This window comes from Phallusia mammillata, chromosome 6 (assembly GCF_965637545.1).
Source record: "Phallusia mammillata chromosome 6, kaPhaMamm4.hap1.1, whole genome shotgun sequence".
Taxonomy (NCBI): Eukaryota; Metazoa; Chordata; class Ascidiacea; order Phlebobranchia; family Ascidiidae; genus Phallusia; species Phallusia mammillata.
This window is the reverse complement of record NC_137257.1, coordinates 17,441,093-17,466,508: the sequence shown is the minus strand read 5'-3', so window position 1 is coordinate 17,466,508 and position 25,416 is coordinate 17,441,093. Positions and strand designations below refer to the sequence as shown.

The 25,416-nt window shown below is 37.8% G+C and overlaps 3 protein-coding genes across 5 annotated transcripts; 2 read left to right on the top strand and 1 right to left on the bottom strand.

The window, feature by feature from the left end:
• The first annotated feature begins 30 nt into the window (after positions 1–30).
• On the top strand, positions 31–1,657 carry LOC145234419 (uncharacterized). Its single transcript, XM_080099154.1, has 2 exons — positions 31–457; positions 1,002–1,657. The coding sequence occupies exons 1-2, from the start codon at positions 31–33 to the stop codon at positions 1,409–1,411; spliced, it is 837 nt and encodes a 278-aa protein (XP_079955280.1). The 3' UTR covers positions 1,412–1,657.
• A 2,145-nt stretch (positions 1,658–3,802) lies between these two features.
• LOC145234013 (CD209 antigen-like protein B) lies at positions 3,803–11,900 on the bottom strand. Of its 2 annotated transcripts, XM_080098787.1 has the most exons (7): positions 11,314–11,900; positions 10,398–10,540; positions 9,436–10,186; positions 9,237–9,362; positions 8,395–8,512; positions 7,950–8,030; positions 3,803–7,875 (listed from the first exon to the last, which is right to left on the bottom strand). In XM_080098787.1, exons 3-7 carry the CDS (start codon positions 9,464–9,466, stop codon positions 7,776–7,778), a joined length of 456 nt encoding a protein of 151 aa, XP_079954913.1. In that variant the 5' UTR covers positions 9,467–10,186; positions 10,398–10,540; positions 11,314–11,900; the 3' UTR covers positions 3,803–7,775. The 2 variants fall into 2 exon arrangements, with proteins under 2 accessions (XP_079954913.1, XP_079954912.1); XM_080098786.1 differs by lacking the exons at positions 10,398–10,540; positions 11,314–11,900 and having other exon boundaries at positions 3,803–8,030; positions 9,436–10,224.
• A 3,577-nt stretch (positions 11,901–15,477) lies between these two features.
• Positions 15,478–17,693, top strand: LOC145233409 (uncharacterized). Of its 2 annotated transcripts, none has more exons than XM_080098130.1 (4): positions 15,478–15,860; positions 16,198–16,335; positions 16,393–16,835; positions 17,096–17,693. In XM_080098130.1, exons 1-4 carry the CDS (start codon positions 15,547–15,549, stop codon positions 17,491–17,493), a joined length of 1,293 nt encoding a protein of 430 aa, XP_079954256.1. In that variant the 5' UTR covers positions 15,478–15,546; the 3' UTR covers positions 17,494–17,693. The 2 variants fall into 2 exon arrangements, with proteins under 2 accessions (XP_079954256.1, XP_079954257.1); XM_080098131.1 differs by having other exon boundaries at positions 15,779–15,860; positions 16,386–16,835.
• The last annotated feature ends 7,723 nt before the right edge of the window (positions 17,694–25,416 follow it).

Genomic DNA, 25,416 nt, shown 5'->3' with positions numbered 1-25,416 from the left:
AAAAATTCGTGCAGTTGCGTGGATACAAGGATGTACCTCTACGCCGAGCTGTCTCAGTGGAAACCATGGGATCCGCGATGCACCTGGATTCGATTTTCTGGTTTCCAAGCATGTGAAGTCATTAAAAGATCACCCTTCGACGACATATATTTTGTCGGGGACTCATTAATGCGAAACATGTTTGCTGGCTTTGCCATGACGCTCAATGATGACACCGTGCGGGGAGCCTGGGGCAAAGGAATGACGGGCAAACAGAAAGAAAAGTGTGTTGCGGAGAGGTTCTTCTTTTGGGACGATTGTCGAACGGTGATAAAAACTCTGGACGACGTACTTCAACCGGAAAAGTTATGTAGTGGAGTCAGTAAACCCAACTTTACAGCCACTACTCACGTGTATTTTAGTTTAACGGAAAGCGCGAAGTTTCGTGAATTGATGAAAAGTTTAATCGGAAAACGAGGTTTGTTGAGATCTTTTAATAAAATTTTGTCGAAAAGTGCATTCAGTTGTCGCTAAAGGAAGTGTCACATAGTGACTTGGCTTTATGGTGCATCTGCACATGAACTTCTGCTAAAATATTTACAAGCCATAATTTCTGTCATCGAAGGAAGCTGAGTGGGTTTTAAGCAACCTCGCTTAAAATGTGTCTCGAAAAGACTCCTTTTGTGGATTCGAATCCCACCACAGGTGCCTTGCCATTTGAGAATGTCTTAAAAACAGACTTATTTCGGTATAACGCCTTCATTGTGCCTGTCGTACCGTGATTTATAAATGAGTATGCCGTGCTCGCTGGTCTTCATGGACTGACAAAACCAACATATCCTGCGTTTTTACAGACAAGCTATAACGGTAGTCCTACACGTTACATAGCCCGTCCTATCTCTTACAGACCCGATATTCTTTATCTATCATTGTAAGCTGTGATTCTTGTTAAGTATACTTGATATTTTGGTTTCGAAATACCTTATTCTCATATGTTTAAATATTCCCATGTTTTCCTATAGGTTCGCTTTTGTTAGTGGGGGTCGGCGTTCATATGAACCTACACGCTCCATCAGTCATCAACAAATACTTGGAACCGGCTCTAAAAATCCGCAAAGATTTCTACAAAAACACCAATGCTTCGATAGACTCCCGCTGGCCACGAGTTTTCTTTATTCTACCTCTTCTCACTGGCTTATTAAGGCCAATTGAGTACATTCCTTACCAAAACAACCAAGCCTCGGCCAAGTACAGCAGAGAGATGCGAGTTTATTGTGAAAAGCACAACATACCTTTGTTCGACTTTCGTCAAATCACAAAGCTTGTTCACAGTTTTGACGGTTCGCATTACGGCCTGGGAGTGAATTTGATGAAAAACCAAATCTTGCTACATTACCTTGCTGAGCTAACGCATACACGTTCCAATGAATAACACTCCAAATGACAATACTGCAGTGACTATAGGGCCAAAGACAGAATTCACACGTTGTGTTTGGCCCAAACCAATTTCAAGCGTTGAATTACGAATGATTCGAAATTCCTGGGGAAAAAAACCTCAACAGCCTTGCCTACAAATTCATTTACATTGTTTTAACTATGCGTTATATCATTGGTTCTCAAAGTATGGGTCGCGACCCAAACATGGGTCGCGCAGGGTCAAAAAATGGGTCGCACTATGGTGATTCAATTCTGCCTAAATGAACTTTTTTCATTTCATTTTTCAAATATTTTCAATTCCTAGTTATGACTGAATTATTGTATCATAGACATTTTATGTGGCGTTATCTTCGTAACTTTGAAGTATTGCACCAAATAAGTGGTTTTCGGAGAGTTTAGATGGCACCCAGCTACAGTACCATAGCGAAATACAGCCTCACTCGACCACGTTGTTTCTGCATTTTGGTACAATTCAGATGTTGGTGGTTGCTAAATGCTGCCTGTGTTAGAAATCTAGGCAAAAAAGTAAAATTTTGGGTTTGGGCAATTATCAAAATTCGTAAAACAAAAATTACCACAAGACGACAAAATGTAACTCCTGTTACTAAAGTTAAAAAGTCCAAAACCAGAACGAAACTGTAAAAAAGTGGTACTAAGCTAAAACCTTTAAAAACAGGAACATTAACATTATTGCTGTTTTGTACCACTGACTGTGTAATTGAAAAATTATAATTTTCATAACGGCTCGGGTGCGGTTGATGGGACTGATGTATACCTGGCACTTCTAGACTTGTCACTGTAAGAATTCGCACGCATTATTGTCATAGGTCGCCTAATTTGCCTTATGCTCAAAGAAGCCTGGCGTTCAGCTGCCTACCTTATTATGACTCTGTTTGATCATGTTCTGTTTTTTTTTCGAAATTTGGTGATCAGTAACTTTAATTATGCATAAGAACAGAACACACTTGTCACATTTTAAACTTTAAATGCAGGTATATATTCTCAGCGAAAAGATACAAGCCATATCTAAGTGAAAAACATTACAACGTTTCGACAATTACTATTGTCAGGTAAAAAGAAACCTACAGTATATTGCGCAGATCTGAGCACCGACACAAACCAATCATGTAGGTGTTTTTTTTTCATTTTTTATCTTTTTTTGCCACCGATCTGTCTTCAATCTACACGTAGATGATTTTGAACATATTATTTGTAAATGTGTTGAAATTTTGTTTGTGTAGTGTATGTTGTAGTGTATACCAATTATTGGTTGTATAAGTTTTGGGATTTATGCTGTGGGTGTAAAACAGGTTGCTAATTAATTGTGTATAGGTTACAGCTATGGTTACTCGACTTCAACTAAGTATTATGCCACGTATTAGTCCCCAATTGTTTGTCGAAATATTAAAGTCTAATGTTACTATCTTGTACTGAAAACGAATGGTCGTTTATTGTGTATAGCCTGTGTTATTTGTACAGAGAAAACTTGATCTTTGGAATATAGAGTTGTATGAAACAGTTGTACTGAATTAAGGTTGCCCTGGACAAGACGTTAAACTGCATCTATTGGGCCTCAAGAGAAGGTTTTAATGTCTAACTGGTTAAAAATCGAAACTCTTATACGTTAAGTATAGGTTTTGAATTTGGCTTTTTACCAAATTGGTATACATTGCTAGAGTATGCTTTGCTGAACCTGTTTGCTTTATTCGACTTTCTATGAGATATGTCATATAAGGTATTTTTTATTTTCGTAAAAAAAACAAATATAGTTCGAATCGTAATTTATTTTTGCATGTGTGTATTTACAGATTTACAAGGAAAAATAATTTACTACCAAGACTGTTTAATGAACAACGACAAATATATTGTAATAACCAAAAAATGATCGTGATAACGCAATTCAACTGTGTGAGTTGTAAGTTATATCTAAACACAAAACTGCAAACAAGTGACAGAACATTGCATTCAATCCGGTCTTATTGGATTTTTTTGAAACATTGCTTTTTAACCCGAATCTTCATTCAAAATACGACACGAAAAAATCTGCAACTGTACAAAAGCAAAAACTCTAGACGCAAAGCACATTAAAGGGTGAGCTTTTGCTTGCAGAAGTTGTAAGTTTTGAAACTGTGGCGCAAACGTATGTTGATAAAAGCTCGTTGCTCCATTTTTTACTTTCTGTGTCAATACCTTTAAATATCTTAACAGCCTACGTTATATTTTCGACAAACATAATTGATGTAAGTTAGAAACCGAAAATTGTTGTAAACGTAGTTAGATTGTTATGTCCTGAAAGCCATGCGTTAAATGCATTCATTTACAGAATTACAAAATACAAATGATTTAAAATCCTAATTGGTAAATGAAATAAAAAAGAAATTGCGGAAATTATTTTTACATTTTTGTTAAATGAAATAAGACTTTGGTTTGCAATTTGCTTACAAGTGTTTTTTTGTGTGCTGAACATGTGTTTGCTAATTAATTATATATGCATAATCTTTTGGGTGACCATCCAAAAGATCAAATGAACCTAGATAGTTAAAACGACTTTAATCGCTAAACGAAATGGTTAGTGGATCGTTTGCAGTTAAGCCTACAACATTATAGTAGTATAGTTGCTATAGCAACTTTGATTAGTGTTTTTTAATTCTCGGTTTTCCCAACATAAAGTTGGTTTGTGAAACTTTACCATTACCAAACCACTAGATGTCGAACTTAAATTCGCTCGCAAATTGAAAGTAGAGAAACCATACAATTATTATCATTCAATGTATAATCATAGTTGGCGTTTCGAATCTCAGCGCAGTGCTCTCCGTTATAGTTGTCCGGTTGCCCAGGAGGGAAGACAGCGCTATTGTCGGTGACCACCTCTCCATCAATATACTTCCCACCTCTCCATCAAAAATATAAGTCTCCATTGCTAAACAATGGCCTTTATTGAATGACAACTATCAAAAATGCAATTGTTCGCGCACAATCGTAATGTTTTTTGTCCTGTTTGTGATGTCATATGCTGTCTTTGGATGATTGTTATGCGCAATTTTGCATAATTAGCTAAAATCCTGCAACCAACTTTAGTTTTTATGAAATACACATTTAGGCTTAAGGACCGCGAGCCCTCGAAATAATGGCAAAGGGACCGTTTTGAAAAAAATATGAAGTAGCCTTTGGAATAACGAATGTAAAAAAATCTCTTTTAAATTGTTAGGGCTACAAACTCATTTAATTTAATGTTTATATTTATCACAACAAACAAATAAGTTAAGCCATTTACCGTCTTCTTGTTGTGAAGGTCCATGGTTGTTTGCTTCCAAGTTATCAGGCCGATTATTGTCGTAAATGTTCATTTCCATACTGAGAAACAACCTAACGACGCAAAGCACTGCAAGAGCTAAGAAAGCTAGTTAATAAACAAGATATAAGTTAGTAATATGCAAAATTGACAAAGATGGCAAAATTGTGTTAGTGGACTTTAAAGACTATGACTACATGATAAAAAAAACTAAACGTGCGGTGCAATTAGAGAAACCTGCGAATGTTATGCAAAAGAACTCTGAAATCTGTAATATCAGAAGAAAATACTCTTGTGTGCTGTTGGTATGAAGGTTATTGGGCATAACTACCATAGAGTTTCAGATGCTCGCGCGGAATACTTAGACCCTGCTTATGCTTAACCACTTCTAAAAACACCCAAGCTAACACAAAACGAGCTTACAACTGTTGTGGCCCGAGACATTCCCGTAAGACTGGTGCAAACGGTTGGTCACACAATGATGTCGCGGGTTACATCGATGATCCCAACATCCTGCAACCTATTGCAGTGAGATACTGTCAATCGGGAATCAAGGAATACTCTCGGGATAGCAGGCAATATGTGGATGCTGTGAAAAATTGGAAAGAAGCAAACCTAAACAGAGCTGAACAAATAGGAAGTAGCATTATTATAACGGCTGCAGACGTCGTTGCTACTGCACCTAATACTGGTTACCGTTGACAATATCGTTACCGAGCATGATGGAAAATATCACAAACAAACCGAGGGAATAATAACCGGAGACAACCATTCGGTGTCTTTAGCTAATGTAGCCCTGCTTCAAATTGACATATACAGGCTGCACTGATTATGGGACTGGAGAACTACAATCTGAAGCCTAGGTTTCGCAGCCTCTGCACTGCAAAGAAAGATGAGCAGGTGGAATTCCTGGACGTACTGCATATATGTTTTTTTTTTCGCAAAATCATTTCGGATTTATTCAGACTGATTTTGTTAAGCCCACTGCAATCAATCGCCTTTTTTACACGGAACATCACATTACTCACTTAGCATATTTAAGTCCGTTGTTGTTGGGGAGCGCAGACTTAACTAAAATGATGAGCTCTACCATACCAGCCTGGAAAGCTGAAGGCGCATCGCGTCTCAAACAAACCCTTGGTTACCCGACAACGGTATTTATGTGGCTAAATGCAATGAATACCATGCTTTCTATGTTGACCAAACCAACAATTCCTTTTGCTGTACGATGGTAGGACACAGGGCGATTTGGAAAACATTTAATTACAGCAACCACATTAATATTTTGAAAAGGAAACTTGACATCGCCACATGTTTCCGTGTTACCTTTGTTGAAATCCCTAAAAAAGAAAAATTAGACATGTGCGAGGCCAAATAGCAAAAATATTGGACTCTAAAATAAATATTCAAGAAATGGTCCTGCCTCGAGTACGTTTAAAACTTCATCGGCACCCACCGCTGTTGGTATCTCCCAGCATGCGCGTGCCTGTCCTACTTTTTACGCCTTTTCTTTTTTTCTCTCGATTCGGTGTCCAGAGCGCTTGTTTTTGTTTGGGTTTTGAGATTGGTTCAGATATAGCTTTGGCAGTTAGTCACAGCAATCCCTTACTTTATTGTTATGCTGTTTTAGTGCTTTTATTTATTTTGGAGTGTTTGTTTAAAAATAATTTTTATATCGATTTGTATTCGATTTCCAGGAACTAATGATGCCACACAGGCGAAATGTATATTCCTTGATTTGAACCAACTGATGCTCATTTTTATAGGTACAGTTGCATGCTCCCCTACTCTATCTATAGATGACTTTCGTTCTAAGATTACCGTTAATAGATATTCACCTCACTTCCTCTATTGAGTCATACCTCAACATACAGTAACTGATTGGTTTGCGGGGGCAAACCGCTTTTAAACAAACGATTACATTTAATACTAAAGCCAGTCGCTTGATACGCCCACATTTGGTTGTTTGCTTGGTGACCATTTTCCTAATGTGTCATTTTTAAATTCCTTCCTTTCTTCTCTCTTCTCTGGAAGAAGTCGCTTTTCCTAATGGTTTTATTCATCTATGGCAGTGGTTCTCAATTATGTACGGATCGCGCACAACCTGACATTTTTTTCTATCGCTGCGTACCACCCAAACCTAAACCCTGTCTGAATGGATAGACCAAGAAATAAGCCCACTTTCTCAGCCCCTGGCTAGCATATTTAGCAATTTCAAAAGAATGTCCAAAACACGAGTTTCAACCAAACCAGGGCTGATCAGTTAGGTCAGTTCAGTTGCAATTTTAGATCGGACTTAAATTAGGAATCACAGAAAGCTACTCGCGTACCACCTAAAAAGTCCCGGCTGGCCACTAGTGGTACGCGTACCACAGTTTTGATCTATGGTGACCTACTAAAATGTAAACTTGATGCATATCGTATCATGGTGACCAGCACTGGCACCTACAAACGACCTCAAATGATTTTAATAGAATAAACAAAAAATGTGTTTAGGTACTTCGTTATGAGCTAATGGTCCAAACGCGGCTAATGGTCTAACTCCAAACTCAGACTATTTTGTTTTTTCCCCCAGAGTTGACATGTTTTGTATTCATCATCATTTCATGCCCTACATAATGTTGTATCCAATGAAATTGTAAGGGTTGAACAACCATAGTTTGCAACTTTGTCCTTTTTACTGGGAGGTTTGTCAATTAACCTATCACTTTTGGTCCATCTATCTTGACTTGTTTTTACAAGTCAGCCGACCAAGTAACGCATCGAAACTGTAAGCGGCCTAAATTTAGACCCAAACACGAAAGAAATAGTCCGAATTCTACCGAAATCCTGTATTAATCCAAACAATCTAAATTTTGGGTTAAGTTCTTGAATACCCAACTTAAAATTGTGACACAAATGTGGCCAAGTAAAAAGTCCGGTTAAAATTAGGCCCGTTGTACAAAAAGTTATGCTCGAACGAGGCCTAATCGCCCCCAGCTTTTACAGCTCTCGTACGCTCTTTGTGGACAAACTAGTAACACACAGCAATTTAAATCAAAACGAACTTTAAAGAATTTAACGGCGTTCACAAATCGGAAATTTTAGTGCTCTGCAAACGTCGTCGTCCATTTGAAAACTGAATCCGCGAAACACTTGAGCGCAGTTGGCACTTCCGGTAATACTTCCTAGGTTGTTAGGTTCCAAGTTGTAAAAATCGGTGTTGTTTAAAGTCGCCGAAACTCCATCAACGTAAACCCACCTGCTTTCTTTTTGTCTGTCCGTTAACCCAATCCAGAAGCCGTCCCCCTTTATTGGTCTCAAAAGTTGGTTTATGATAGATCTAAAAAGCAGCACAAATGTCGCATAATTAATATCATTATCCACAAGGGGGTTTAGTGACATGCTTTTTAGGGAAACGTATTGGGAATAATTCGCTCCAACTGCACTGCAACGGGGCTGAAACCATCAGGCCAAATTCAGCTTTGATCTAAATAAGTCTGTTTTGCAGTATACTGCCATAATTAAATCGCTGAATTAAAAATGATTCGCATTTATGGTATTTAATTTTTATATAATGTGTAGACTGAATTAATAATGTTTAATTTACTTCAATCTTTATAATTAAACGTAGCTTTTTAAAAATAAGGTAAGATAAGAAATCAAAAAACTTCCTTATATTGCCTGACAGATGGAACTTCATTTACCTACGAACAGCTGCATTTCTTATTCCCCACGTCACCAAGTCTCCACCAATGAGCTTGCAGTAATTCCGCGCGTCCACCCACGTGTTTAGCGTTGTAACAACCAGATGATCGCGAAGCACTGGAAAAATGTAACTTGTTTAAAACCTTTAAGAACTGACTGTGTGCTTATTTCAATTTTATTTCAACGATTTTAGTGTATGAGACAAAACAGCGAAATTTTTCACCCCATTTATGGCATTGCTTTGCATTAATCACCAGATTATTCCTTGAAGTCCTAACCATATATAACAAAAAATGCTCTTTCTTCAGCCTTCTTGGAAGGGGCAAAGCTAAGTACTAACTTATTAACATGGCATGACTCGTTTCCATTTCGCCCAATTTGTAACAAGACGTCATGGTGAACGATACGTTGTTGAGTATGGCCTCACTAGTTTAAAACAATGTTTTAAGGTCTTTTGCCGAACAAGATTTGACAATTTAAAACCCTTATATAAGCTTAGGTGTCCTCGAAGAGTTGTATGATTTTGTCTTTAAATAAGCTTACCAATAACTTTCTGCCAAAACCAGTTTTAAAATCGCCAAATATTCGACAAGCATTTTTTGTCTTCGTATAGTATGGTCTGATTTGTTGATGAAGATTTCAGAAGAAACGTGCTGGCATATCATATGAAATTTGGTATAACCTACTTTCAGGAAAATCATTTATGCACATGCAAAAAAACGTTGTGTAGGTTATTAATATATTTATGTCTTTATATATCAAATATACTTAGGTCTGGCGCTTAAAACATGTTTAGGCCCGAATGTGAACCAACGGCTGCGAATGGATGCTAAATTATTACCTGTCTCGCAATTCCTTCCTGTGTACCAAGCATTGCACAAACATACGTATCCAGTCGATGTGTCATAGCATGTCCCGTTGTGATTACAAACTGCAGGATTGTCAGCACATCGAACCGGTAGCGCAACTTTAAATAACACGTTGAGGTTAATTTGCAATTTTAATGTGGATTCAGTTTTAAAGTTAAGCAAAAGATTTACCAGCGGTTTCTGATTGCTGGTTTAAATTCATTGCATTTTGAAGCTTAAAGCCCAAACTTGACCCAAAAGTGTTATCAACGTTAAATTATAACACTAAAGTTGCCGTGTGTGAAATCAGGTCCAGACTAAGCTTGTTTTGTTTCAACTCAGGCCCGAACTCGATCGCAAGGCCCGACCTTACTTACAATTCTATTAAACAACATGTATGACCAAGTATTGCTCATCCAGCAGTTTTATTGTAAACAATCGACGTTTCGACGTCCTATATACAAGACGCCTTCATCAGGATAATGACATAACTTGCAAGACAAATTTCTTTTAAAGCGACAAAATGCAAAACACACACATGTAAAACAGCGATAACAAGATCGCGCGGCTGCAAACACGCACCACCGTAGCGATAAAACAAGCTCAGTGGTGTAAAAGCGACCGATAATTTATCGGCATTAGAACAACATGTATGTTAAGGTGTACAACATACATAAAAAATACGTTAAAAATTACAAAAACGATGTCTATTATCTTTACGTTAAATGTTCAATGACTAGTAGAATTTTTATAATTTTAAAACGTGAGAAGGAATTTTGTATATGTGCTTTTTACATTAATAGAAACATTCAAACGCTCGCAACCACATTGTCAATATGCCTCGTTGCTTACCGTTTTGGGTCCCCAATGAAGCACCTATGACAGAGGAATTAGATCCTAAAGGAACTGCGTTGCTTGCATGCAAATTTCGCAAATCAAGAAACTGAAATCAACAATCAAAGGTAAGCAGAGTATAGCTACTTTATAACTACATTATTTGGTTATTCGGAACTAAGGTCATTATTAAACAAGCAAGTGAAAATCGAAATTGTTTTACGCCTTGACCGGAAAAGCTTGGAAAATTACAGCTGAAAATTGTTACAAAGTCCCAGCAACTGTGTAAAAACGGTTTAGCTATTTGCCTCTTAACCCACCATAACATAGACTCCAATAAATCCACCAACAGTTACAATCATCAAGACAATGATTACTATCAAAAACAACTTCTTTGAGACTGTGCTACTATATTTTTCCCATGTTTGTGGCTTCCGAACAGTTCTAGGATCAAACGGGTCGCCTAAAAAATATGAAATAATTAACGTCTTTCAAAGGGTATTATAAACAATTGTATCAAGAAATAGAGATTGATACTTTTACAAGAAACGAGCTTCGGAAAGTACACTGCTATTTGCTTATTATATTAATTAAGCCAGGTAAACAAAATCAAAGAATGAAAATCAAAACTACTGTATTTTAGTTTTTGCCAACGTGCCGAACACCAGTTTCTGTTTATGAACATAAAGCAGCTTCTCTTTCAAGTCACTCTTGGTTACAATATGTGATTAGATGTTTTAAGCCAGTGCTCTTCAACCGGTACGAAAAGGTATACAAGGGTGCATCACAAACTTTTAATGAACCATTATTTGACTTTCAAGATATTAGAAAAAAAGATGTAGGTTTCAACTGATGCATAACCCAGGTAAACTTTTTCGATGGTTTATCCTCGTGTATAGTTTGATAGTGGCTGTGTTACATTCGGGTGATGTAAGGATATCGAGTGTTGGTTTTTTCGCCCATGTTACATAGAAAATTCGCGAATAAATACTTTTTAATTGAGTTAATTGACAAGATGATATGCAACACGATTTTTCATATCGCTTTTTATCTAAGTTTATCTTCTAAGTAAACAGGGTGCATGAGCTCGTCACCACACCAAAAAAAGGTTGAAGAGCACTGTTTTAAGCAATACCCATGTCTGCATAATTTACGCCTTTAAGGCCTCCAACTGATTTCTTGCTAGAATTAATCGCTAGATAGCTTACTCCATATTAATTTAACATGAGACCTTACCTCCATTCTGAGTTTGACCTTGATTGTTAAAGGTTTCCTGTTGTAGGCGAGATGGCTCTTCATACAAATGCATTGTACGGCTGCGCAGCTTTCTTAAGATACATAAAACAACAGATCTCTCTTCGCTAATAGCAAGATGCACGTAATTTTTACCCTCTTTATGTCTATTTTAGTGGATTGCATGCGGTTGGTCATTCGACCAGAATAGCAGCGCAGTTTCAGCATCTATTTGTTTTATTTTTGGACTTTCCGACGATGACTAATAGCTCAGGCAAGAGAACTGGTTTGATTACCATATTAAACGTGCCATCATACCGCAGCAAAATAAACAATCTATGAATAGGAAAGTATCACGTAACAAAATCCGCGAGTATTTTTTGTAGTATTACCAGATTGTAACCATAAACTACGCACAGACTTACAATTTATTTTGAACTTGTACACATGTATTACACTGGTTTTCACTATATTTACTATCTTTTTGTCGGGTAAATTTACATATGTATTGAATTTATCAAACATTGCAATTCGGTATTGCCGCAAAAGCAAACCAGTGTGCACCCAAGTTTGCCTCCACATCAATACCGTTACATTAAAAAGAAATTCGTATCAAACTTTTATAAAAACAAAATTACCTTTACGAACTCCATTTGAACATCCAACTTCAACGCGAGCAGCAGAAGAAGAATGAACGATTGCACGCTTCCGTGGTACGTGGTCCCGTTCCCCCTTTTAGAACGCTTGCTTGTGAAACGTCACCCTGGCGCCCTTCAGCCGACCAATGGCAAGCCTTGTTGCACCAATTAGTGAATTTTGTTCACTTCCCGCGGAAGCTAAAGAGAAAGAAACAAGCATTGCTCTGTGGAAATTGATTTTTCCTACCGTATTTGTCATGGTTAATTTCGAAAAGAATTGAAGGAATTAAATTCTACATTTAACTTAGCAACCAACAAGCTTAAAACATAATGCCTATTTGTTCTTAGCAGCGTATTACCCTACTATACAAGAACAAATATTATATATCACATTACCAATTTGTAGTGTCATTTCAAAATGTAGTTTGGTTAAACAATCGTTTATACAGCTCTATGGGCATAGTTTAGGAACCACTGGGTTAGGGTGTGCGTCTAAAGCACTGCTGGGTGCACGGAAGATATAGGTGTCAAACACTGTAGCGCATAGTTTTGGGTAAAGGTAGTAGCGCCGCCACGGTTTATGTAAAAACGGACTTTGGCAACAGGAATTTCGGAATGCGTAAAAAACGGGAAAATGGGCCAAAAAATACGGAAAAGTACCACTTTACGCAAAATTTAAAGATACGCGATTGTCATAAAAGACCCACAATGTTTTAGGAGGCCGCAATGCGTTTCGTACACAACGTTCGAAGTGGTAGATTGCAATACAAGACAGCACGAAAAGTTGTATTTTCTACAGTTTTTTTAGGTAAATTTAAGGCTAGGTGCTTGCAAGTTTAATATCGTTCACACTTAGTTAGTAAGATTGTCGTTCACATTTAAGATTTCGGTTTTTACGGTAAAAAGATTGCGGCCCAGTAGTACAGTGGTTCCCAAACTTTTTTCTTTTAAGGCGCATTTTAGAAAAACAAAAATTATTTGGCGCACTTCGAACATTTGAATATTTTTTTTAGCTGACAAAGGCACTAACTATGAGGTCATAAAGCCGCTATACAGGCCACTTTCATAGTTAAATAGCCTAGTTGAACATCTCAGAGACGTGGAGCATGTTGGCCTAGTGGTCTAAGCACCTGGTACTACTACTTTACTTGATTGATTTTAATTTCAATATTTTTTGCGGCACACCTAATGACATCTGGCGGCGCACCAGTGTGCCGCGGCGAATAGTTTGGGAACCACTGGAGTAGTACATTTTTGCCACAGATTCACGAAACAGGTGACCGGTGTCGCAAATTTATTGTCGGGTTTACGATGGAATAAAATACACAGTCAAAATATGTTTTGTTTAAGATTTTAAAGGCAGTTTTCCCTACCCCTTGCAAAAAATGGAAATTTTGTTTCTAAAATAAAACTTCTGGAGTAGGCAAAAGTAAAGATGTTGGTAAAATGGGCGCAAGGCCACAAAACATACTCCGTGACGAGCTCGGTCCTCGCCCTTCTTGAAAATGGTTTAAGCCTGAGGTAGTCATTCCTTTTTGTAAAAGACAAAGTACATTAAAGCGTTCTGACCTTAGTTTACCACTTGTTAGATTTTAAAAATAAAACTTGCACCTAAGTTCCTCAACTTATTAATCAAGTGTGCCTGTTTTTTGCCCTACTATCTTCCAAGGGTATGTTTAAGTGTAGCACATAAGGTGAGAGTAAGGATAAAATAAGTGCTGTAATCTTTTAATGGTCTGGACATCATTTCAGATTAAACACTGCAATTCCTAGAGTTTTTTTTTATATTGTTGCAGTCAACAGCGCATAAATACAACACTACTAAAAATCAAATAAGACTTGTATCTAATCATATCACCACTTTTTTTAAATATTAACGCACCTAATATGTGGTAGCAAGTTGCTATCTGTACTTGTCTTTTTCCATCAGCTATTTCATCTCCCTCAACATCTGCGGCTATTTCAATTAACTTTAGACCAAACATTGTCGTACATAAACTTGGATTTTTCTGTACAGAGCCATTTGATTTTCTTGCGATTGCAACGAAATTCTTTGCCGGTTCATAGAAATCGTATATATTCACACCGATCGGATTTCGCTTTATGTGTAAGCTTTACCTCTATTGTGTGAATCGCAAGCGATTTAATGAAACACGAGATTGGTTTGGACAATGTATGTGCTGTCCTTAGTGGTAGCTCAGCCAAACCTTGCTGAATAAGATTTCCAATGAGTTTGCTTTTTTGTCAGGGAATGAATCGTAAGTCATTAAGTCGTAAAGCTGAGTCTGATCATTCACAAGCAGTTTACAGCAAGTATGCTATTGTGTTACCAAGGAGGCTATACTTATTTGGTACAGTCATATAAGACCGCGTTATGCGCAAATTAAGTCAGATAGCTTAGCTACTATTGTAACAAAGCAAGCAATGTGATAACAGATCCTCAAATGTAAGCTTTCTATAGCTTTCTTTCTAAGGCCAAATACTGGAGTAAGAAAAATGCCATTAGGATGGCCTTTTTAGGTGCAAAGTTTGAGAAGCGACTTTATCTCAGCAAGAGTTTACATGAAATAACATTGTTTAGTGATGAAAAGCATCTTAAAGCAAAAGTCCTAATGAACATATTTCAGCAGTTAGGGACAGCTTTTACGTCTAGTATGGCGAGAAAACAAACACTGGATGCCTAGTACCAGCTTTTGTTTGCGAAGTGACCCTGGATATTAGTAAGGCTATGAAAAAGTATTTCAATTCAGGCAAACCGTCGTGCTATAGGCAACCGTTGCTTGTTTTGTTTTCGGGTAAAGAGCATTCACAAAACAATGTCACTGTTTCGCATGGTTACAGAGCAAGGTTACGCAACAGACAAGAACCAGCCAGTTTGTAAATGTGAAACAAATGTACCCGCTTGCAGTGTAGTTCACCAGCAGTTCAATGTGGAATATAAGGCTACATATTGAGTACATAACAGGAAACTCATTGTTTTGATTCATGTGGGCAAGAGTTATATTTGTATGTTTAGAATAACTGTGTACCGTAGAGTCTACAGTTCATTCATTACAGGGCAGATGACACCTCTAGTTAAAGTGTACAGCAAGGTTAGTCCAGCAATCATTTTTGGACGTAAACTTCAAAATTAGCTTCTGTAGAAGAAAACTCTGTGTGTAGCACAAAAAGTTAAAATAAAAAAGGTAACGTAGCTTAATCTTTAACAGACCGTTTTTACGTTGTTAATGTCATGAAACACCGAATAATTTGGAACACTACATAAGAGGCGATCGTAAGAACATCTGAATCTTTACAAAGTCAGTTAATGAATAACCAAAGGCTAACATGCACATGCTCTTATCTTTCGAGTGGCCGCAAAGGAGAGTTGCTTATTAACCTTTACTGTTGCAAAGCATTGTCAGGCAGAAACAGCAAAACAAACCTTTTTTTACCACAATAAGAAGACTAATACGACATTAAATCAACGTTTCTGTAAAAATTACATAGCGTTTTTTATAATCAATAGTATGGGGATCAATTGTCATACTTAGCAAGAGAGCTGTTTCTAAATGCCTTCTACATATTCATTAGTTGGCAATGCAATTTATAGGAAGCAATGGTATACAAAAAACGGCTCTTTAAGTTCGTTATCGGTTCAGTTATAGCCGGTTTGGTATTGGTTTTTGTCCAAGTATTCTTTGTTCAACACGTCTGGGGAAAACATGAAAAACGCCATTTGCAATTTCTTCCAACAAGCAGTTCTGGTCCACAAGTTTGCTTAAATTTGTTGGAAAACCTTACTCAGGGTTCTTGGGAAATTCTGCCAGGTTCAAACCCTTCAGTTTTGGATGCAACTTATCTGAATTTTTGGCGGCAGAAAAAAATATTGACAAATTTGTGGAGAGACGATGAAAAATGCGGTTATAATAAGTAAGTACGAAATCATTGCTTTGAGTACGTTGTAAGTTTATCGAAGTCAATGTGTAGCAAATATTTGAGAAGCGTTGGACCCTCTAGTACAGAGTTGCAAGTGAGGCCGGGCTTTCGGCTGGGCATTAATTTTAAATAAAACGGACTTGATTCGTGGCTGACTTTACTTTCACCATTTTTGTCGCATTTTTCCAACTTTCAGGCCTAATTTGGGCATCATTTAAAAAAATCGAGTTGTAGCGTTTTCAGATCGGGCCCCTTAATTACAGGCCCGCATACAACGTTAAACAAAACTGATTTTTGTTGTAAACATGAATGTTGAATATATTTTTTGCAGCAATTTGCCAAAAGTTCCAGGCGCCCATTGGCCGTCAGTTGGAAGCTGGTGCGACAAAAATGGACCCAAACCGTGTTGCACGAATATTCAAAATGGTACTTGTCAGGCATCAACAGAAGCAACATGTGAATGCAAAGGGTAAGCAAAATTACTAACATACCCAAAAATTGTGACCAAATCTATGTAAGTTTTTAGTTGCGTCGATACAAGAAAGTATGTCCACGCCGAGCTGTCTGAATGGAAGCCAAAAGATACGCGGTGCCATTGGGTGCACTATGACGCTGCCCAAGCTTGTGACGTCATACACGCGTCACAGTATGACGATTTTCACTTCGTCGGCGACTCGCTTGTGCGAAACATGTTCTCTGCTTTTATGATGTTGCTCTCTGCCGACCTCGAGCGGGGATCTTGGAGTAAAACGATGACCGATATACAGAAAGAATTATGCGTCGCTGAGCGGTTTTTCTTTTGGGACCATTGTCGGCAAATTGTCCGACAGTTTGACGATTTGCTTGCCCCTGAAAAGTTATGTGGTGGAGCAATAAAACCTAACTTTACTGCGTATCACCATCATTTCTTCAGCTTCGGCCAAAGTAACGAGTTTCATCAACTTGTCAAAGATTTAAGTGGAAAGAAAGGTAATTAAAACTTCGTTTGGCTGCTATTTTGTGTTGCTGGCTATAAATAATTTAAAGATAATCAAAAAATTTAGGTGGATGGAAAGGTATTCGCAAGTTAAGTCGTGTACAACTAGCTATAGCCAGCTTTCACACTTTCTACTATTAAAACCTGTTAACAAATCTTTTATTCGCAATTTGTAACTTACTGTTACCTGCTTTGCCTATTTTTCCCAAATTAAGTCTTCCCTGCTGATGGGTCACACTGTTTTGTATTTTAGGCTCTCTGGTGCTATTGGGTATTGGATTGCATACCAACATGCAGGCTTCATCAGTATTCCAGCAATACTTGGGTCCGGCTATCAGAATGCGAGCCAAGCTTTACATGAAATCAAAAGTGCCACCAAAAGCCCAATGGCCGCGCATTATCTTTGTTCTCCCTCTACTTACGGGCTTGCTGAAGCCTTCTGAGCGCATTAGGACACAGAATGACGAACAAACTGAGGCTTTTGCCAAGGACATGCAAGTTCGATGTGAAAAGTCGCATATTCCTTTGTTTGATTTCAGGCAACTGACAAGACTTGTGCACTGTTTTGATGGTTCACATTATGGTCTGGGTGTGAATTTAATGAAAAATCAAGTTTTGCTTAATTATATTAATCAAGAATCCTTTCAATAATATACTTAATTATTGCAGCAAACAAGCAATTATTGTATGTTGTTTAGACTTGATAAAGCTCCGTGCGTGCAGTATTTTGTTTGTTTCATACTCGGTGTTGAAAATCATTTTTTATTTTAGTTTTTCGACTTACCATTCGGCCATTTTGCTTCGCGAACTATTCGATCATCTTTATATACAATCATCCTTACAATCGGGCACAGACCTTTGTATTTTAGGCACTTGAAATCTTGTGGGCAGCAATGTTTTCGGAAAGGGCAATTCCATAAAAAAATACAAAACAAGATGTTGACGAAGACAAAAATGATCTTGCTACTAAATTTATCTACAGTTTATTTTAAAACAATGGCAACTACAGACAACCGTTGGTTATATTGAACTGAAAATACTTGTATCCTGTTCAACGCATGAGTATTACCTTCCATAGGCAACAACTACTGCATAAAACAGAAATTGGCCTGGCTAAACTGGATTATTGTACACAGCGGTTGACCTTGCACAAGAGAAAGGACCAACTCATAACAGCGGTAAAAATGCAACACAAAGTTTCAGTATTGTGACTGGATTAATCGGTGGTTCTCAATCTTTCAAATCTAGTCCATTCCCAAAATCAAGCTCACCTTGTAGAAGCAACATTATATCTTCCATCAGAGTTATAAATTTAGCATAACGATCTGTTAATGACAAACAAATTATATTTAGTTACTTTCGATTGCTTTATCTAAAATTCACAAATTCAAGCCAGCAACTAACTAACTACACGTGGCCTAAAACTCAACTCAACTCAACACTAAATGACCAAAAGTGCAGCAGAGAGAAAGAAACTACAATCGCATTGTGAGGTCATAGCATTGTGGTGCAATCACACGACATGAGATGTGACGCAGATATACGGTTGAGTGATTTATGTTACATTGAAGTTGAAATGTGGTTATGTAGTTTAGTTTAAACTGTGTAAACTGTGAACCTTATTAAACAATAAAGACATGGGTACACAATTCACGGTCCTAAATATTTTTAACAAAAGATACAAGCAACATCAGAGTGTAAAACATTACAACGTTTCGACACCTCTATTCTCATCGTCAGGTAAAATGAAAGCCACTGAGTATTGCTCCAAGCAGCTCTAAGCACCGATAAAAACTAATGTTGCTCGAATCTTTGTTTACACAATAATACAATCCGAACTTAAACAAAGATCAGGAATCTACACCAGTACTCTTCAACCGGTGTGCACGATGCACCCTGATTTCACCAAAATATGCATGGGGTGCACCAGTACGCCAAGGTATACAAGGGTGCATCACAAACTTTTAATGAACCATTAAGATTTAACTTTCAGGATATTAGAAAAAAGATGTAGGTTTCAACTGATGTGTAAATGAACCTTTGTATTTTTTAAACAATGTTGATGTCTATAACACTTTCAGTGCGGTTGATGTATATCTACGTCAAAAGACATTTTGCGCAAAGTGCGAATTGACGTTAATTTACGTCAAAAGTTTTTGATCAGAAATGCGGCTGCCTGTTAATGTACGTCGAGACCAAACAGTCCACGCCATTTTTCGTATCGCTTTTTACCTCAGTTTATCTTTTAAGCAAACAGGTTCCATGAATCCGTCATGCTTAACAACTTTAAGGGTTCACAAAACCAAAAAAGGTTGAAGAGCACTGATCTGCACCACTGTATCACTGTACCTATTTAACAAACATGTCAATGCCTTAGATATCAACGCGCCTGCTTCCAATTCATTTGGGTTTTATCACCGATTAATTGTTTTATTCAGTAACTTCGCGTCGACCACTTTCATATTTGTTAAGCGGCACCAAGTGGTAGTGGTACTTACAAAGGAGTTACACGTCAGGTTGGGAATTTCTGGTAGGTGACGCAACGAAGCATAGGCGTTTACGCTGTCAATAAGTGCTGATTCAGCAATTTGCAACTTGCTGACTCAGATCTACCGCACCAAGTTGGGTCTCTTCTGTGGCTTTTATCTGCCTGATGATAACAATAGAAACTGTCGAAACGTTGTAATGTTGAACACTTAGATATTTGGCTTTTATCTTCTTGCTAAAAATAAAACCTTTATTTTAAATTTTATAACATATTTTTTTTATTGTGCATTATTCTCATCAAACAAAAACAAGTCAAATCACTTTGCAAGTAAATGTAGTGCACGTTGTGCATGTTTACAGAAGGTAGGCAACATGTTGAGGGTAACAGCAGAAATATCAATAAAACGACACGGGAATAAATGTTATAATCCTAACATCCCTTGCATAAATGATTTAAGCAACTGTATTGTGCATAATTCAAGTCACTGATCACCAAATTCTAAAAAAAGAACGTGATCAAATTGACTCATAATAAGGTGGGAAGCTCTACGCCGGACTTACTATGAGCAAAATGCAAATTAAGCGACCTATAACAATAATGCGTGCAAATTGTGTCTTACAGTGACAGGTTATAGTCCCATAAACAGCACCCGAGCCGCTAAAAAAAAACAATTACGCATTCCGTAGTATTTGATTGTTGGCTCAACCGAAATGCTACTTTTTGTGCCTAGATTCTTGACAGAGGCAGCATTTAGCAAGGTCAAACCAAAGCACCAACTACCCAATGGCACCAAAATGCATGTGAAACAGCATCTGTGATTTGTAATTTAATGCCTGGAATTTGTTTAGACCAAACACAGCATGTGAATTCTGTCCCTGGCCCTTTTGTCACCACAGCATTGCCAATGGAGTGTCATTCGTTCTAACTTGTATACGTTTGCTCAGCAAGGTAATGTAGAAGAATTTGGTTTTTCATCAAATTCACTCCCAGACCGTAATGTGAACCGTCAAAACTGTGAACAAGTTTTGTGATTTGTCGAAAGTCAAACAAAGGTATGTTGTGCTTCTCACAATAAACTCGCATCTCTCTGCTGTACTTGGCCGAAGCTTGGTTGTTTTGGTAAGAAATGTGCGAAATTGGCTTTAATAAGCCAGTGAGAAGAGGTAGAATAAAGAAAACTCGTGGCCAGCGAGAATCTATCGAAGCATTGGTGTTTTTGTAGAAATCGTTTCGGATTTTTAGAGCCGGTTCCAAGTATTTGTTGATGACTGATGGAGCTTGTAGGTTCATGTGAACGCCTACCCCCACTAACAACAGCGAACCTATAGGAAAAAATGGAAGTGTTAAACATATGAGAATAAGGTATTTAGAAACCGAACTATCAAATATATTAAACAGGAATCAGAAACCAGCATAAAACGATAGTTAACTCATAACAGGTCTGTAAGAGATAGTACGGGCTAACGTGTAGGACTGGTGAACTGTGATTAAGATTTTTTTTTACTGTTATAGCTGATCTGTAAAAGCGCAAGATATGTTGGTTTTGTCAGTCCATAAAGAGTTTTCACTTTATCGTCGGTTTATCAGCTAAGGTGAACATACACAAGTACTAGGATCAGCCCTAGAGCAGATATACAGACCAGCGAGCATGGCATACTCATTTATAGGTCATAGCAGGCACAATGAAGGCTTTATACCGAATCAAGCCTGATTTTAAGCATTCCCAAATGGCAAGGCACCTGTGGTGGGAATTGAATCCACAACAGGAGTCTTTTCGGGACTCGCGCTTTACCAACTGAGCTACTCAGGCTCAGTGATGTACACGCCGAGAGTCGAATTACAAGTACTGTTGCCTGCCTTGTATGTTGCACATTTTACCTTCGGAGTTCGAATCCCACCGCATGCTATAGATGCGTAAATTTATTTTTTATATTGTTTCTAAGTGGCGAGGTTCCTTAAAACCCACTCAGCTACCTTCGATGACAGAAATTATGGCTTGTAAATATTTTAGCAGAAATTCATGTGCAGGTGCAGTACAAAGCCAAGTCACTATGTGACACTTCCTTTAGCGACAACTGAATGCACGTTTCGACAAAATTTTATTAAAAGATCTCAACAAACCTCGTTTTCCGATTAAACTTTTCATCAATTCACGAAACTTCGCGCTTTCCGTTAAACTAAAATACACGTGAGTAGTGGCTGTAAAGTTGGGTTTACTGACTCCACTACATAACTTTTCCGGTTGAAGTACGTCGTCCAGAGTTTTTATCACCGTTCGACAATCGTCCCAAAAGAAGAACCTCTCCGCAACACACTTTTCTTTCTGTTTGCCTGTCATTCCTTTGCCCCAGGCTCCCCGCACGGTGTCATCATTGAGCGTCATGGCGAAGCCAGCGAACATGTTTCGCATTAATGAGTCCCCGACAAAATATATGTCGTCGAAGGGTGATCTTTTTATGACTTCACATGCTTGGGAACCTGAATATGGATTCCAGATGCATCGCGGATCCCTTGGTTTCCACTGAGACAGCTCGGCGTAGAGGTACTTCCTTGTATCGACGCAACTGCAAAGAATTTTTGATCACAAGCATTATTAATTGACTTGATTCGAAGGCTTACTTTGAGCCCAAATAAGTGATATTTTTGAATAAAAATCTTGGGCTTTTATTTTATATTGGTAGATAAGTGTTCCAGAAGTATATGAAAACAACAGTTTCAGTAATAAGTTAGATCAAAATCATCATGCAAGAGCAGGGATTAAACTGACGATCACTGTTTGCCTTATTCAGCTACAAAACAATAAAACCATGGGCCTATAAACGGTGGAAAAAAATCAGCCAGTTTTAGGAAAAAGGAACATACATTTCTAACATAATAACTCTATTAATAATTTTTACTTAGTAATTTTAATTAAAAAATTCGACAGTAGTGCAAGTCGCAGTGCCTTGTTTTAACTATTGATTATTAAATGGAATCTGACTTGAGATCGTACATTTGCAATTTTATTTGCAGTTCCGCAGTGCTTAAACACGAGACGTCATTGGTTTTAACCAAGGATTTTGTCGCCTATTGGTTTTACTGTTTAGCAGTGCAAGCTAAACTTACATTTGGTAAAAATATCCACGTGTTTATTAAAACAGTCAGAATATATTCCCGACGCACAAGGCATTTCTTCGGGGCCCGTTTTTCGTTTGCTGTTTGTTTCTGACACAAACATGGAGGTTCGCAAATTGGTTCTATATGATTTTTGTTTTTAGTGTTATTCTGTTTTCAGTAAACACAGGTGCACATTATACCAAGTTCTAAGTCGGGCCGGGTTTTTCGGGTCGGGTTCGGGTCGAGTTCGGGCCGGTTTCCGTTTTTTATGACAAACGGGCTTGACTCGGGGTTGAATTTACACTCTGTGTCAGTAATTTTTAAAATATAAATTACCTAGCTAAGCAGCTAGTTGCTGGTCAAAACCTAATGCTCAACAGTTCTAAAACACCACGTTTAGGCCATTGTCTATTACTGTCCATTTTGTTTGTCTTATTTATGATAGGCCTGTCAATCAAACTTTCGTGCCAAAACGGGCCTCGGGTATACTTTCGGGTTCAGGCCGGGTTTGGGCTTCAATTGCAGACCCGTTTAGAGCTCTGGTCACGACCTACAAATTAAATTATTTGTTAATTTGGGACCCGTTTGTCGTATGCTGTTTGTTTCTGACACAAACAATTAGGTTCGCGAATTGGTAAACACAGATGCAGGTTATAATACCACTCGCTTGGTGCCAGTTATTTTGCTCTAGCTCTCCTGGACTTAAAACGCCAGTAACGGAACTTACAGAGGGTGCTTTGAACCCCCAGAAGCGCTGGCCACCGATTTGGCGTTATTTGAGCAAATCAAAGCTTATACGGAAGTTCATTGTCACGGTCAGGCCAAATAAATACAAATTTGACACGATGTGTCAATGTCGTTTGATCTCATGCGAACCGAATCAGTAGAACAATAGCAAAATAATGTCAAACAACACCGTTCACATGACAATGCGACCATTTTACATGAAACGTTCGAAAAAGGCGTGTTTACGTCCTTGTGGACATTTGTATGACAGCAATTTAAATTTGGTTCCCACTGGTGTATGTTGTAAGCTTAAGGCAAAGACTTCTAAAAGTAAACAAGCTCATGCTGCTAGGCATAATGTATAAACCAGTATTGCTCTTCCAGCAGATTTCATTATAAAAAACGACGTTTCGATGTCCTACATCAGACGCCTTCATTAGTATAATGGCAGATCTTGCAACACAAATTTCTTATAAACCTGTAAAAACATCAAAACACACAAAAAACTTGTTATTGCTGTTTTATGTGTGCTGCCGATGCTGTGGTTGCTTTGAAGTGGTTTTGTGTTTGTCATTATCGTGATTTAGGTGTCTCGTATGAGACGTCGAAACGTCGGCTACTTTTAAAAACTGCTGGAAGAGCAATACTCATTGTTTACACTGTGGACTGGAATAAATCGAACTGACAGGAAGCTTTATTAAAGCTTTGGGTCATAGTCAAACAATGCAATTTTAATGAGCCAGAGAGCCATTTGACCACCAACCGTATGTAGTTAATTTTAGACTCTACAGGTGATTTCTTTTACGAAGAAAATGTATGTATGGCGTTAACGTACGTAACGGCATGCGATAAACGCGCAAACGGAACGATTTTTGTTTCGGAAAGTGGCTGCATAAAGTGCTGTTCACAAGACAGAAAATCACATGCGTAAAAAAGAACATGTTATATTACATCGGATTGTCTGCGCTGCGGCATAAACGTCAATGGAAGACAAATTGAAGCTTATGCGCGTATATACGCACGACGGACCGAAACGGATCCTGTGTATAGCCTCCCAACGGCACGTAGCGAGACATAAAGATATTTTAGACAAATATTAGGTCAACGGATCAAAATAGTTTAAAAAATATTTAAAAAAAACGTCAAAACTTTGTTAGGCAAGGCTGAAGCTTTCTGTAGAGACAATAAAGCAGTGGATTTTCTACGGTTTTAGCTATTTTATTTTTTATTGTATTTTATTTAAGCATTCTGCCTATTTTAAAGACCACCAATGGTGTCTGCTGGTGGAAGGAAATGACCAAACTGACAATTTCAATGAGGTTACATTTAACCAAAAATACATTGGCATTTCGTTTCACAGGATGCTTGTTGCACTAACTATTGATTCTTATCCCCCTTATTGTTCAAACTTGCGCAGTCTTGTAAGATTTATAATGCAAACAAACAATTATTTAAAAAAAATACTACTACTACTAATCACAAAATTAAGCAGCAAACATACATCTTGTTTGAGCAATTTCCAGAAAAAAAGTATTTGAAAAAATCTTGACCACAAAAACAAAAAGTTGGTTATACTTTTCGCAGTCACAAGCAGCTTCTGAGGGTGCTGTGCATATTCCATTATGTAGATCAGTGCAGCATGGTTGGGGCCCATCTTTATTACACCAGCTTCCTACGGCTGGCCATTTGCTGCCTTCAACCTTTGTCTGTGCACTGTAAAAACAAACACAATTGTTATTGAACCTAAACGTCTCATAAACGCAAAAATATTGTCCTTATATCTAAGAAATGTCCTTGTTTTTGAGTTGGGTCCTTATTTTGTCTTATTTTCGAGATTCACAAGTCAAATCTCTACTACAAGTAGTTGCTGGAACAGATTGTTTCTGGCAAAAAGGCATGTAATTTGTCATGGCTCGTGTAAATGCAAAGATTTGTTCAAAAACGTTTGTTTGGTATCTAAAATTAATTCTTCGGTTGTCCTTTTTTGGGGTCCAAGTCGATGGAAACCCTTGTTACATTATTATCAAACCCCATCCCAACCTTTCTAGCACTAACTGTTATCATTTTACCCACGATTCAGCAGTTACTGCGATGTCCGGTAATTCAGCGTTTTTGTGTAGCCCCAAAACAAATAAATTGGCATGTGGCGTTTTAAAAGGTTACAGAATCCAGAATGACGTTTTATTTCAAACCGGTTACAGTCGCCGGCAAGCAGCAACCGAACCCATTTTTTGGCAAACAAACAGTTACAATTATTTTGCTGC